Source organism: Periplaneta americana, chromosome 11 (assembly GCF_040183065.1).
Source record: "Periplaneta americana isolate PAMFEO1 chromosome 11, P.americana_PAMFEO1_priV1, whole genome shotgun sequence".
Taxonomy (NCBI): Eukaryota; Metazoa; Arthropoda; class Insecta; order Blattodea; family Blattidae; genus Periplaneta; species Periplaneta americana.
In genome coordinates, this window is record NC_091127.1 from 119,641,576 (window position 1) to 119,657,243 (window position 15,668).

At 36.4% G+C, this 15,668-nt stretch overlaps 1 protein-coding gene across 2 annotated transcripts in view; it reads left to right on the plus strand.

Annotated features, from left to right (window-relative positions):
* The first annotated feature begins 5,732 nt into the window (after positions 1 to 5,732).
* Positions 5,733 to 15,668, plus strand: part of LOC138709291 (facilitated trehalose transporter Tret1-like) — a 35,666-nt gene continuing 25,730 nt past the window's right edge. Inside the window, exons 1-2 of one of the 2 annotated variants that reach the window (XM_069839954.1) lie at positions 5,733 to 5,820; positions 13,700 to 13,835. In XM_069839954.1, the coding sequence (XP_069696055.1) occupies positions 5,770 to 5,820; positions 13,700 to 13,835 (187 nt within the window). In that variant the 5' untranslated portion in view covers positions 5,733 to 5,769. Of the gene's footprint in view, positions 5,821 to 9,265; positions 9,591 to 13,699; positions 13,836 to 15,668 lie in introns of those variants that run through there. The other variant, XM_069839955.1, reaches the window with a different exon arrangement.

Below are 15,668 nucleotides of genomic sequence, written 5' to 3' on the forward strand. Positions count from 1 at the left end.
ATGCGGTCTTTCAGCTTACTCAGATCTTTATATTCTGCTAGATTAAGAAGAGATGGAAAGTTCGACAATCTCCTTTCTGAACTGCAGACCTTCTGGAGTTTTCTTTTAAAACCTTTCATTTTATTGGTTGAGGAAATTATTGTTTCCTGTCGACCCTGCATTGAAACCTTCAGTTCATTCAGCTTATGAAAAATGTCTGCCCGATACGACAGTTCCAAACACCAAGAATCACTTAGTAACAGCTCAAGAAATGTGTCTTGATTTTCACATAAAATTATTAATTTATACTGCCAGTAATTACTATAGGCTTATAAAATGTTACAAAAATCTGTCGAATATGCATAAAATTATTAATATTGTCTAATTTATGCCCCTAGGAAGAGATAATTTTCCCTTGTCAGAACATAATGAGAGTTTGTCATAAAATAATATGCAACTAGTAATTTTATTAATACAGGAACATCATTTCATTTTTACTAACATTTTCTAATATTAACCTGCCTATACCTTTGGATTAACGGTTGAGAACCGGAAACACCGTTTGCTACCCGCTTCCACGCCTGGAGTTCGATGATACTGGCGTAAAATACAAACAAATCGCTTTACTACGTATAGGAGGGAAGAAAAGTAGTTCCTCCACTTACGTAAACTAGGAACTAAGTTTGATAATTTTCATTAAGTTTTTGTTTAATCAAAATAAAGTACAGTATTAACAATAAGTGTTTTTACTCACGAACTCAGCTATCCCTTCGGACGTATTCATTATGCGGTGTATATTATACTGTCTACAGCACATTAGCGTACAATATAGAGAATGAAGTTAAATTGAAAAATAATCATAATATGGATATTTAAACACACTTTTGAAAATGGTGGACGTTCATTTCGATACAGATGTTTTCTTTTGTGCATATTATCGCACTATAGACTACTGTACCTAATTCCAATTATCAGTTTCGTCCTTCGTACCAGTAACTCATGTTGAAATAATTCTGTACCTAGTCTATAAAAGTGTACCTTACGTACTGCAAATTCAATCTTCACCTCTCACCGATCTGAAAAGATAAAATTACTGAGATAATATGCTATCTACTATCCGTCAAAATGGTTACGTCGGAGGATCGTAGAAAGGGGGGAAATAACGTGACTGTTAATTACTTTTGTTTAAGTTATTTTAAATAGTTGCATAATATTATCTAGACGTCCAATTCCTAACAGAAATTAATATTTTGAGAAAATAGCTAAGACACCCCAGCCACTAGCCTTTACAGAGGGGCGAGCAGAAGAGAGTGGGGGAAACCGAGATGCGACGTAGGCAAACGGACAACAGTACCTGTGCGAGAATATGATTCAATATTGAAAGCTCTTTCGTCACTGGAAAACGCGAACATATTTCTGGAATGTACTATACCCACTAACTCAGTACTATTTACTATGACCGTAATGCGACTTTGACTGTATACACGGCCTTGGTTCTGTGTGGAGGACGGTTGGAAGTTTACTAGTAGAGGGGGGTGGGTGTGAAGTACATTCAAAAACTCAGGTACAATAAGAATTGAAGTAAAAATAAAATGATATCCCTGTATATGACAGAGGTAATTGTATTAAATATGTGAAATCGAATTGAAAATACATTTCTGCAGCTATTTTGCGTTTTTTAACCACTGTGCGGTAAGGCCATTTTGAAACTGGCCCTCTGTAATATGTAGCTACATGGAAAAGTGAATGAGAGGATAAACAATTTATTATATCGACTTCTTCCGGTACCTTAATTAAACAATCGGGTTTGAATTATTTAGGTTGAATAAAACACAAAATCATACTTTGCACAAGTGAGGACTTCTAGATGTTTTTCATTTCTGAGGTCACTCAAATTTCTCTCATTTCGTTTTCTCTCTTCCATTGAAGTAACCGATAAAGATGTACACCTTCCTTGTCTTGTGTAGTATCCATATGAACAACACTGTGGCATTTTACTGTCTTCAAGCTAATAAGAAAATTCCTATTTAATTGTTTTCTTGTGCTACTGCAAGCGCGCGTAGGGTCCAGAGAAGTGTGTGAGGTCACGTGAACCAATCGGAGCGCCGCATTGTCGACAAGCTGTAGGGAAAGCAGTTGCTCTACTCTGTCAATACCAACTCTGTACGAACGGTGCTCCTTGAGGACGAGCGCTCAGTAGAAGGGGTTGAATCAAAGAAATGACTCGCGAGCGCAGAGTAGGGTTGGTACCGTTGCGGTGGAGGAGGGGTGCTCTAGTTAACTGTTCAGGATCCTTCCATATTCTCTTGTCTCTTGAGTTGTGATTACTAGTACATGTAATGCATAATGGACGTAGAGAAACGAAAGAAACGTGATCACCAACCATGTTCTTTTCCTATGTCATGGGAAACCTGTTTTTTTTCTATTGTTAACTTTAGAGACTGCAAGATACGAGCAATCATTCGCTCTCGTTCTTTCTTAAATAATAAGCATTCGTTAACGAAACACAGCTTGTGACGCGCGGGCGAATATTCTTAATAGAATATGTGAGAAGCTGTTCTCGGTAATGAACTTCAAGAAGAGCAGGCATCGAGCATCTCTAGCTGATGTTTCGTTGAGATAAGTACCTTTCCTTTCAGCTGCAAAAAAAAAAAAAAAAAGCATAAAAACCAGGTATTAATATGCTGGTAAATAACCATGAATGACATAGTTTATTACTGAATTTTCAATTACAGTATGATAAAATTTAACTTGGCCATACTTAATTTTTTAATATAGGCTAAGTTTCGTTACTTTTCAACAATAAATAAAGTGCCTAAATAGAAATATTGCAGTCCACACCTGTGGAGTAACGGTTAGCATGTCTAGCCGCGAAACCAGGTGGCCCGGGTTCGATTCCCGGTCGGGGCAAGTTACCGGGTTGAGGTTTTCTCCGGGGTTTTCCCTCAACCCAATATGAGCAAATGCTGGGTAACTTTCGGTGTTGGACTCCGGACTCATATCACCGGCATTATCACCTTCATCTCATTCAGACGCTAAATAACCTAAGCTGTTGGTAAAGCGTCGTAAAATAACCTACTAAAATTAAAAAATAGAATTATTTCAATATGATAGTTTTGTGATTTAATGTCGTAACTCGTGTTTAGTGTGGTGAAAGTGTGTTCAAGGGACTTCGGAAATAGGGATCAGTTTGGAAGTTAAAAAAAAGTGGCTAGTTAATAAATATGGTTACCAATTGAAGTTTATTGCAAAGCAGTAAATCTTGGAAAGTGATGTAGTGAAGTTTGTGAAAGATGATATTGGTGATAGTTTTTGCTGGGCGTTGATTGAGGTTAAAAATGGATGATTTTAAACTATAGTGAGCAAGAATAATAAAGATGTGTATCAGGTAAAATGAGTAAAACAGTGTGAAGATTTAAAGTGTTTTAAATAGGAATGTTAGTATAAGGATTTTAATAAGAATAGCCAGTTAAAATTTAAAAACAATAATTTGATAAAGTAATAGAGATCAACAGAATAATATCCTGTAGAGTAGAACGAGCTAGATGCGATGGAGAAAGACAGAAATATATATAAATTTATGTTAGCAAGATTAGAATGCTTGAAGGAACGTGAGTGACTAACGAACAGATGGTGAATGTTTAAAGTCAATAAGGAGAAATTGAATGTGTGGAGTTAAATTAATAAGGATAGTAGAACAGATATTAATTTAACAGGCTGTCGGGATTTCATAATAATATTTATTGTTAAGTAAGGGGATACTGCGGTGAAATTTATATCTCAGAAACCTATGGATATTTTCGTTTCATTTTTTTACCACAAACAAGTCTCATAGACTTACTTATGTGTTTAAATTTTTAGAAAGTTTGATTAAGAATTGTATCGTTAAAAAAAATATTTTCATATAAATTATATAAAAGCTTGGGACTCATTTTGCATGTTTGAAATTGTGATGACATGTTTTTGTGCTCAAAATATGGAGACAACATGGGTCTATGCACTCCTTAATTATTGTTTTTTATCATCAGTTTTTTTAGGCAGAAAAAATTTTTATCTTTCATTATAGTACAAACATTTGAATTAAAAATTACATGCAATACTAAAATAATCATATCTCCGATCTGCTGTTAGACAGAATAAAATTAATTCTTGAGTTATTGCATAATATAATATTTAACGTGTGTGCCAAATTTCATGCATCTAGTCCAAGGCAATAAAGACTAAAATAAATCCCAATATTGAAAAATGAGAAAAATTAAATTTACAGATAATCCAAGTTGAAAGTTTAGTTAGTGATTATGTCATCAGAAATAGCTAGAATGTTATGTTTTGAAGTCTGACCTTACTAGAGTCCTCCTGAAGCATAACTACATCCTGCCTTCTGCTTAAGGGCTGCTACTGCTCTTATCTTGGCCATCTTCACCTGTTTTCGGTAGTGCTGGAACTTCTGAGTCGAACGCAGTATTCTGCTCCTGACGCGTCTCCTGTCCCGAGCAATACTAGTTTTCATCCCTTGATGACCAGGAGAAACACCAGCTTGCTGAAGAGTTCTTGTCATAGTTTTGCTATATCCATGATTAAATTCACTGACTGCAATGGCTACAGCTATGTCAATTTTTCTTTTCGATACAAAATTTCCTTTTGGGCACTTGTTCCACACCATGCTGTGGAGACATTCATTGGCATTCTGTGTTTTTCCATTCAGACACCTTTCCAGGAGTTCAGTTGATACCAACCTCTGATAAAGAGGAATAATTTTCTCCAAGACAAATGGAGAGATTGGTGTGTAGATATGTATGTTTACTTTTCTCGTTCAAAACCATTTCCGGGTTGAATTTTCTGTTCCACTCCTTTAACTTCACACAGTCCTACTTTTAATTTCAAATTGCACTCCGTAGCTTCAGACACATCGTTGTAAAGATGATGTTCAACCCTATTCACCTACGAAAAAAAGGAAAAAACCAATCGGTCTATCCGTTTCTGAGATACAGCCATGAAAATATCATTTAATGAAATAAAAAAATATATTAGATTGTATTAAGAAGATACCGTGCTTTTACTCTGTGTACTAGAAATCAAACCTGTTGTCTGCCTGGTATGATTGGAGTTCTTGTTGTGGAATTGTACGGAGTTTTTTTTTCTTTTTTGTTAAGTTAATCTATACAAAATTTGCAATATATATACAGTGCACCCGTGTGGTGACCGGGTTAGAATAGTCCCAAAGTAGCTCATGCATGTCGTAGAAGGCAACTAAAATGAGTACCCAGTACCTGGGGGTATAGCTGGGCCACCCTGTCTCCTGGGTTTATAAATAGGGAGACCTGGTCCTCCAGGTTGGGGGTTGAGTGTTAGGCCGGCAACCTAACCCTGGTAAAAATCTTGCTCGTAAAGATCTGGCGAGTTAAACGGAACATGAATAAAATGAAGAATCATGGATTGGATGATGGTCGTACAGAATAGAAGTTCCTCGAAAAAAGTGGTTGAGAAGGCCAAGACATTCAATTTTGAAGTTGTAGTACCTTGAGAAGAAGAAGATATATGCAGTGTGTACATATAAGTAGGTGTAATTTATTATTTGTTATTTTGACTTGTTCTATATTAAGTTATCCTTGGAATAACGCACTAATTTATAACACTGCAATCTAATCTAGTAAAGATGGATTGGGTACTGTATGCTTTGAGATTATCACGGAAGCCCACTGAAGTGTGGATCATGTGAGTTCATATCACTGCATTGCGTTTGTTCTGCAGATTTTTAATGGAGAATTGTAACTCAGTTCGTAAAGCAACATGGAGACTTCGGAGAACAAGAAGAGACCGCAGAGATCGGCGTATTCGCAGGTAAGAAAATTGAGAAAAAAAAATTATTAATCAATAATATTATACGTATGATAACATTAAAATTTAGCAGAAAAAGAGAAACTAGGATAAGATTTATTTTGTGGAAACAAATAGGATTTGACATGATATTATATAGTTATGTTGTGTGATGAGTAGGCTTCGAGACTTTGGGCCCGATAGAACAGTTCAGTGGGAAATCTGCATAACGGCGTACTGAGTATAGTGGTAAAGCGTACAGTGGGTGGGGGTACTGTAGAATGAATTCCAACAAATACGCAAAGAAAAACGCTCTGGATTTGAAGGTTCTGATGAATAATTTGGTTTTCATACAAACCTATTTTCAAACTGTGTCTGAAACTATTACACGGTTAGAAAAGTCAGAGCAAGAGATGCCGGAAGCCCTCAAATTAGTTGAGGAAATGACGCAGAGAATTAATGAGACACCAAGTACACCGGGTACTGAACGTGTAAAACAGAAGTGGAAATCAATTTTATGTAAAAATAACGGATATGGAACATTGTGTAATATAAACAGCAAATTAGTGGACATAGAGTCACCCGAGAATAAAGAACTGTCTCTTAGACACTGCAATGATGTTACGTTTTTTCGTTTTGCTCTTATAAAGTCATGCGACGTAGAGCGCATCTTTTCACAGTACAAACTGTGTTTGGTAGACAACTGAAAAAAGATTTACGTTTGAGACACTGAAAATCTATCTTGTAGTACATTGCAATTCGGTTCTGTAACTGCACTTCCTAAAGACGACCAATAGGATAAATGAAGAAATTAACATTGCTACATGTTTATTTCCACCATTAACACTCTGTATAATTAAACACAAATGCTTATAAAAGACAGGAGAATAAATGCTTTCACATTCTCTTGACATTGTCATTGTGTAATGTATATTTACTTTCAGAATGTCCATATGTGTGTGTTTTCCCATACTACCGTACTCTATTCTAACTAGCAACGTTGTTACCTCAACACATCTCTACCTTTCACTACCTGCAGGGAGTCAACAACCTATAGTACAAGCACAGTAAACTTATTGTATCGGGTCCAAAGTCTCGAAGCCTGGTGATGAGACATGATATGGTGGTATGTTATATAGTGTTATTCCTGTATGATTATATAGTTTGTGTTATATAGTATAAAATGTTGAATTATATTGTATATGTTAAGATTTATTAGTACAGTGTGATAGAATAACGGTAGCTTGTATGATATATCAAACTAAATGATATGGCATAACATGATATTGTTTGATGTAATATGATATACGGAATGCTATGCTATATGACATAAATGATGTGATGTGATCTGATATGTAATATGAATTACGATATATTACATGATACTGTGGCATGTCCTCGGACCTTACGTTTAAAGACGTATTTATTTCGCCTGAAATAGTATGGGACGTATTCAAGAACGTCACTTAAATTTCACTTCGTCTTGACTTTTTCAAATCAGACGTTAGGCCATATAAAGTGAAGGGTCGGATCCATATTCCGACATAATAGGCTGCTTATCTTTCTCTTAACTAAGTCGAATTTTAGTAAAAATCAAGTGAACTTGGTGTTCCACGTCATCATATATTGATGTAGTGGTTCCATCCCATAACTGCTTCATATAAAGCAGACCATTGCAACACTTGAGGGCTAGGGCGCCCGGACGCTGCCCTGTGTCTGCCCTGGGCGGACCCTCACCAGTGTTGCCAACTCAGCGGTTTTCCCGCTAAATCTAGCTTTTTTGGATAACCGTCTCGCTTATAAAATTATATTATCCCGCTTAGCGGGAATACTAGCGGTTTTTAATCCTTAAAGTTTCTGAAATGAAATTTATATTATCGTTATTGCTGTTTTTGCAAGTTTAAGGGGACACTCAACTATATTTTGGAACTTTTTTCCTATTTGACCAATCTTTTTCAAATTTGGAGAAAAAGTTTAATATACACATGAAAAGTGACATGCAAAATCTCAGCTCATTAGATCCAATACTTTTCAAAATAAAAAATATTTCAATTTTAATCAATCATTAATTAAAATAACACCTTTAATTATCATGTTTTATTTTTTGGCTTCGTGACTGTGACTTCTCAATGAATAGGGGAAGAATTCTGCGTATTGATTTAGTTCTGTCACGTAAATTAGTGTAGAAATTTAATTTTTCATTTCTATGACACTTTTTCTCCAATTTTTAAGTTGAGTGTCCCCTTAATACCGGTCCTTTTAACAATCGGACAGTAGGCCTAATAAAATGTAAGTTCGACGGCATTGTAAACAAACGTTAAAAATCGAACGAGACATTGCTAAAATACCTTGCAAATACCTTACATTTTTTAGTATGGAGTACTGTAAATTAGATATGATTACTGGGAGAGCCATAATTATGTCCACCCAAATTCGCCCCAAATACATACCTTACTTGTAATAAAATCGATGTACATGAATGAAGAACACTGCCATATTTCGTGAATTAGACGTATTTGAGGGAGAAAATGGGGGGGTTTCAGTGTCGCCAACATAGTAATAATACTACACACCTACTCTAACCTAACATAACCTCTTATATAATACTACAACCTAACCTAACCTAACCTAATCTGTAACATAATACACACCTAATATAACTTAACCTAACCTGTCACATAATACTACACACCTGTAGTAACATTCCGTTTGCATACATTGCCATCCCTGCTAGATGCCGTGTCGGGTGCCACCTAGTGGAAGTGGATCGTTATGTCGGGGAGAAATTTTCATCATTACATTTAGGCCTATTTATTTTTTAAGTAGGTTATTTTACGAAGCTTTATCAACATCGTAGGTTATTTAGCGTCTGAATGAGATGAAGGTGATAATTCCGGTGAAATGAGTCCAGGGTCCAGCACCGAAACTTACCCAGCATTTGTTCATATTGAGTTGAGGGAAAACCCTGGAAAAAACCTCAACCAGGTAACTTGCCCCGAGCGGGAATCGAACTCATTACATTTAGTTCGTTCAGTGTGTTTTGTAAAATAACGAATGTGTTGATGTAGTGATAATTCTATGTATATAACTTATAGTGCAATAAGAATTGAAATATGTTGTGATTGTGATAAGTGTTCAAAATTGCTTTATAGCGTCACATTGCCAATGATAGAAGTGTGCAATATTCGTTACATTGGCGGATGGATGCTTTACCTTGACCTATGGTTATTATTATTTTTTTTATTATTATTATTATTATTAATTATATTATAAAATTGAATAATAGTAATAAATACGCATTAAAATCTGGAGATTTTTGTTAGAAAATCGCGGATTTTCGAAAGCCATCTAGCGGGATTATATGAACAACTGTTGGCAACACTGACTCCCACTCCTCTCTGTCGCTGCGGCAGTGGTGGTGTACGAATGCATACGATCATCAACTCTACTCGTCTGTTCGATGATATTCTGCAAGCATTGCTGGGTTATGCGTTCCATCGGTCATTCATTTATCCATATGGTGTACTACCGTTTGTGTTTAACTGTTTTAAATGAGAATGAAGAGAAGTGCGTCGACAATCAGTTCAGGATTTAACCGTTCTTGGATGGGTTGTATCTGTCTAATCTGACGACAACAATGTTCAGTGTGTCATATCAGTGTACAGACAAAAACGTACAACATTAAGCGTCACTTTGAAGTTAAACATCCTGATACCCACGCTCATATTATCGGCGAAGAGAGGAGAGCATTAATACCGAAACTAAAGGTCGAAATGCAGTCTTCTTACGACGAGGTAAATATCATTTCACCTAATTAAGTACTCTAAGGGCAATATGATTAAATTAATGGTTTGGTTATAGTAAGTTTATTTTGAACATTTATCAACAATGTATGGGAATTATTATAAAAAGTTTAATAAACTGTTAAAGGATTTTCTGTCCGTTTAACTATGTATGTATTTTTTGTATAGTGACGAAGTCATTAAAAAAATAATTTTCCCTTTCTTTCTAAGCACATTGAGCTAAGTTCGGAAAGAGCTGTCCATGCAAGCTATATTGTTGTCCTAAATATCGCCAAAAGTAACCGGCCTTTTACGGAAGGTACCGTAAACTGGGGTAAAGAGGATCACATGTGGTAAAGTCGATCATATGTGTATTGTTAGATAAGTCAGCGCCACATGGATCACACATGCAAAGAAAACTATTTTTAGTGGCACTTATAGAAGAAAGGTTTTCTTTTCATGTGTGATCCATGTGGCGCTGCCTTATCTAGGCAATACACATATGATCCACTTTACCACATGTGATCCTCTTTACCCCAGTTTACGGTATGTTTGTAAAGGAGTCCATGATTTCAGCTTCAGAGATATTGTGTCCCTTCCTGGTGACGTTATTTGAGTCAATTAGTCCCTCTCCACAAACAATCTATCGCCGGGTGTAGTAAATTTGTGAACATTATGACGCCCTTTTCTGTAAATGTTGAGCAGGCTCCAGTCATATTCCAAAGAGAATTGATAAGGCTTCAGTGTCACACAGTTTTGAAAGATAGATATTACAATATTCCAGACGGATTCGTTGCGTTTTATAAGAAGTTGGAACAAAAAAAGTTTCCGCTTATCCATGCAAGTTAATTGTTATGTTTGGCTGTAAATATCTTTGCGAACACACATTCTCAGTCGTGAACCTGAATAAGAGTAAAACTAGGTCATGTTTGTTCGATGTTGCGTTGGAAGCAGTATTATGCATTCATTCTACTCAAACAATTTTCCCTGATATAGCTGAAAGGAAAAGAAATCAAAGAAATGGCATTTGTCTTCGTAACTACAGAAAAAAAGGACAATTTTATTTCCTTTTATTATTTTGTAATAGCCAATTGTCGTAATTCTTGAATTCTTCCTGTGTCATAAAATGTGTCATCCATATATGTACATCACTCGCTCACTCTACCTCTTGCACACGTGTAACTCTCTAAGCTAGCGGTCGTCAGGAGAATGCACGCTCGTGCTAGCGTCTCTTACCCGCTAGCCCTCTAGTGCATTTATGGGAGCGGACGGGTAAACAATACTTCAGTGGCGAGTTTTCGTTCGTACTATAAATTACGTAACTCACTGAAATTCAATAGTACTAATAGTGTAATGAAGCACACAGTGTTTACATGTGTATTTAAGTAAGCATATTTTACATTGTTAATAAATACTAAAGATTTTCGTTTTTAATGCCAAATAACTTAAAAGAAGTCACCTCTGAAATTGTGGAGCCCAATCAAAGGAGCAGACAAACCACAAATCCTGATATTTCACTGGAATGTGAGGAAATAATTTCTCCGAACTAAATTCTATGACAACATATTATTCTAATGGTAGGTTATATTTGAAATTTGTGAAATTTGGAATTTATGAACAGAAACGGCAGAATATTTAAATTTATGTAAATATTTTAATTGTGGTTTATTCTCTTATCTGACTGGGCCCCTCACTTTTGTTAATTCTTTATGCAAAAAAATAATAAATTAGACCAAGCGAGTTGGCTCAGATATTAACGTTTGAGACTCGCATCAGGCACGTCCGGTTTGAAACCTCGTAACCGGCCAATTTGACTGGGGTTTTCATGGTTTCCCTCACAAACGCCAATGCCGGATTGAAAATCAAATACCATCACCAATATCATAAACATTAATCAAAATCTAAATTCAGTCACATGAAGACAAGTTATCTACAGTATTAACTCAAGACAATAGAAACAGGAACTCAACAACAGTAAAAACGTCCGAATGATTACCCTAAGATCCTACACACGCGATGTGACCACAGATGTTAAAGCATGTGTAAATAAACTTAACAAAAGATTGTAATAATTTAATAAAGAAACACGATCGCCATGAAATAAAACTACAATTGTAAATGTAGGCCTATTCAAAATTGACACAAATATGGATATTGTGGAAATAGTCTGTAGCCTACTTATGATTGTCTGTACTTATAATTGGCTTCTTCTTGAAGTTTTCTTTCTCTTTTCAACACTAATGTTTGAGCACATCTGAGCCTAAGTGATGCTTTTAGGTTCTCATCCGCGAGTCAGTTGTCATAGTGACGCTGCAGATTATATTTCGTTATCACTTTGAGTATCTTACTGCAAATTAAACATCTTGCTGCATTTTCAAATTCTGTAAAAAAAATGCCTCCTCCCATGAAGGGTTAAACAACGTAGGGGTGGAAGACCTACGTAAATCATTATTTGAACTTTCTGCCATCGTGTACGTACATAAACCACTCACGTTAGACTAGAGTAACGTGAGTGGTTTATGAACTGATCGTCCGCATCAACTAAGGCCAGATTCCTCCCCAGGGTTGCCAGATAAAGGAATCGAATTCGTCGTACCAACTTATGAAAATTGTCGTACTTCAGCATAAAATTGTCGTACATTTCGCAACTTCCTAATATATTTCTAGTCCACTGCTGTGTAGTAATGGTTAGCAAGTCTGTTTGTGAAACGAGCGGACTGGAGTTCAAATCTTGGATGAGACGAGTAATCTGGTTGAGATTGTTTACGGGTATATATATATATATATATATATATATATATATATATATATAATTATGGTTTATTTAACGACGTTCGCAACTGCAGAGGTTATATCAGCGTCGCCGGTGTGCCGGAATTTTGTCCCGCAGAAGTTCTTTTACATGCCAGTAAATCTACTGACATGGCCCTGTCGCATTTAAACACACTTAAATGCCATCGACCTGGGCCGGGATCGAACCTGCAACCTCGAGCACAGAAGTCCAGCACTATACCAACTAGGTACCGAGGCCGATTATATATATACTGTGTAATATATGTCTACCAGTAAATTTTAGTTCCAATTAAAAATACTACTAATTATTGTTCACATCCACAATGACATTCAGCATTGAAACAAATCACACCCATTTCTTCATCACCAACACTGTCATCGCAGTAAGGCATGCACAATGACGCTTGATTAGAAACAATTTTGTTACCGGTATATTTAAAGTCAGCAGAATTTGATCTTTGGCCGGCGCGGCGGCAGATAGGCCTATTTTAGTATCAATAAATGCGGTGGCTGAAAATTATATCAAATTAATTCATCCACAGTCGACTCAAACCCGACACCTCTATAATGTCGGCGCGTTTAGACTTCTTAATGCTACTGCGGTACTATTTAATTGATAAAAGATTTCCTTTATCAAACAAACAAGGAAGTTAATAACATTAAACCTGTATTACTTTGATATAACTACGCCGTCTACGTGAAACCTAGAGCTTAAGATGACAAATTATGACTTGCATGGCAAGGATAGTTACAGATCGGTTTGCAAAGTATTTCCCCCCTTAAAAGCATGTCTTTTTCATATTAGTCCAGGACATACTAAATGAAGAAAAGTTATCTAAAAGGAACGAATTAACCATCAGTTTTATTTTAATTAGAAACCAACATTATAAATTCCCAATTATTTTTTCCCTTCAGTGAAATAGTCGTACAAAATTGCGTACGACTTGGAGTGCGGTCGTACCTCGTACAATTAGTCAAAAAAAGTCGTAGGCCTATGCGTACGACTATAGTCGTACGTATGGCAACCCTGTTCCTCCGTCTCCCTCCCACGAAGCATGCACGGACGTGCAGGCTTCCCTGCTCTCTTTACCCAATACCCATTTAAGCGAGTGCTGACGACCACTGCTCTAAGCGATCGGTATTCCGTCTCTTTCCCACTCACTTGCTGTCTCTCTCTGAAGCTCGGCACAGCTCCTCCGAACCCAGCGCAGCCACGCGGCTTCACGGGAGCTGCCCACGTGGAATGGTCTACCTTAGGACAATCTTCATGCAAATTCTTGATTTGTTAATTTGTATTATTTATGCTGATGCGCTTCTATTTCTTGCAGATAGTCTTCATTTCCGTTTCCGGTCTAGTATGTGTATCAGGAGGAATGGCTTTGGGTCATTCCGCGGTACTGCTGCCGGAACTGCAGTCGTCCAACAGCAGTATCGTGGTCGACGAGGAAACCGGGTCCTGGATTGGTAAACACCACTCACACTTAATCTTACGGATTTTCATCAAATTTAGTCGACAGCAGAAATAGTTATTGACATTGTCCATATTGAATAGGCCTATATGTTGAGAGCAATCGGTAGTTTCTACGTTAAATTGATGTTTCCGACAGTGCATAGTGTTTTGTTGTTTTCACCAGTGCATAGATTTTAACAAGTTTCACTGATAGACATGATGCACGTTGCATTTATAATAAATACTTAAATATTTTAGAGAATGTGTGCACCATATCACTCTAATTGGATGATCGTCGAGAGTAATAGTGTAAGGTTCTGACATTAAAAATGTGTTTCAGTGAGTGTATACTTCCTTATTAGCCCCGTATAGCAGTCTTTTGAAGAAGTGGGCTGCGGTATTGAAATAAAAAAATATCAGTTAATAACTAAGACATTGCCAGCATCTCTGGAATTAACGTTGAAGTGGACAGCAGTCATCATATCAAATAAATCTTGTAATCTCTGTTTACACTCTTCTCAGGCTTACTGAATGCTGGTGAATATGTAGTAGGCCTATGCATTCCTCAGAATGCAGGCCTGTTATGGTTGTCAGATTCTGAAATTGAAAATAAGAAACAAATTTATGATTAGTGTGAAGTAAGGACTAGATTAGGTGGTTACTCATAGTGAAAATATATTTTCTTTAAGGGAGGAGATGGGTGAAATTTTGACCTTTTTGGCCAAAATTTTGTTTTTCATTTTATTGCGTAAAATTAATCTATAGACCCCAATGTATTAGTCTGAAAATTTTCAGACATCTATGATGCTAGGAACTGTAATTAATTACGCCATAATTAAATCGCTATGCTCTTTAAATCCCTATCAGATATACGTACTTATAAAGTGATTTTTCTCAAATTAAATTCTTTGTTCCTTTCCATATATTCAAAGTCTAAGAGCTTCTACAATTTTCTAGCTACGAAGCAGACAATTTTTCTGCATGTTGTATAAAGTATGATTAACAAATTGGTGAATCAGATTTTTATGTTAGTTACGTTTTAAATTAAACAATAACTTGTTTAACAATAGGTAATAGAAAAAAAAACTTCTGACAAAATAATAATTTTTTTCTCTACTCTAAGGATATATTTCTAAAATAAGGGTGCTTAGTGCTTTTCTAGCTACATCAAAGATACAGTACTGCAATTTCTTTTCTGGATCATATACTTTAAATTTGTATCAGGAGATAGATTTTGAAAATATGCCGCAATTTTTTTAGAAAAAAAGTTATAACTCAGAAAATACCTGGGTGACATGCATGAAAATTTGTAGTGTATATATATACACACACACACACACACACACACACATAGAGAGACAGCTAGATAGACAGATCCAGTATATATATTGTGACAGCGACCTGAGATTCGAACTCACGACTAGCAGAAGGAAGTGCAAAGTCGGCCGGCGCGGAGGTTGCGCGCGCATCTGCTTCCTGTGGCATGTACTATGGCGGTGAGAAGAGAGGGGAAAGGGCGACGCGGCGAGGGGAGGTTGCGCGCGCATCTTCTGCTTGCCTAGAGAGGCCGAGAAGTCCGTCGAAGTGGAAAAATCGCGAACTCGAACTTTCCAGACTACGTTGCTGTGGTTATAAAAGAAGAAACGCGAGTGAACTCGGACAGTGATTCATTCAGCCCGTCAGTAAGGCAGTGTTGTTAACCCTGGATGAGTAACATACAATTCTAGGAGCACAATGTGTAACGTGGGGTATTATTTTACCCCTATTTAGAAACATTAATTTAATTGTTAGAAATATTTCAAATTTTATTAAAAACAGATGAAAAAGGTAAATTAGGATGTGAACAA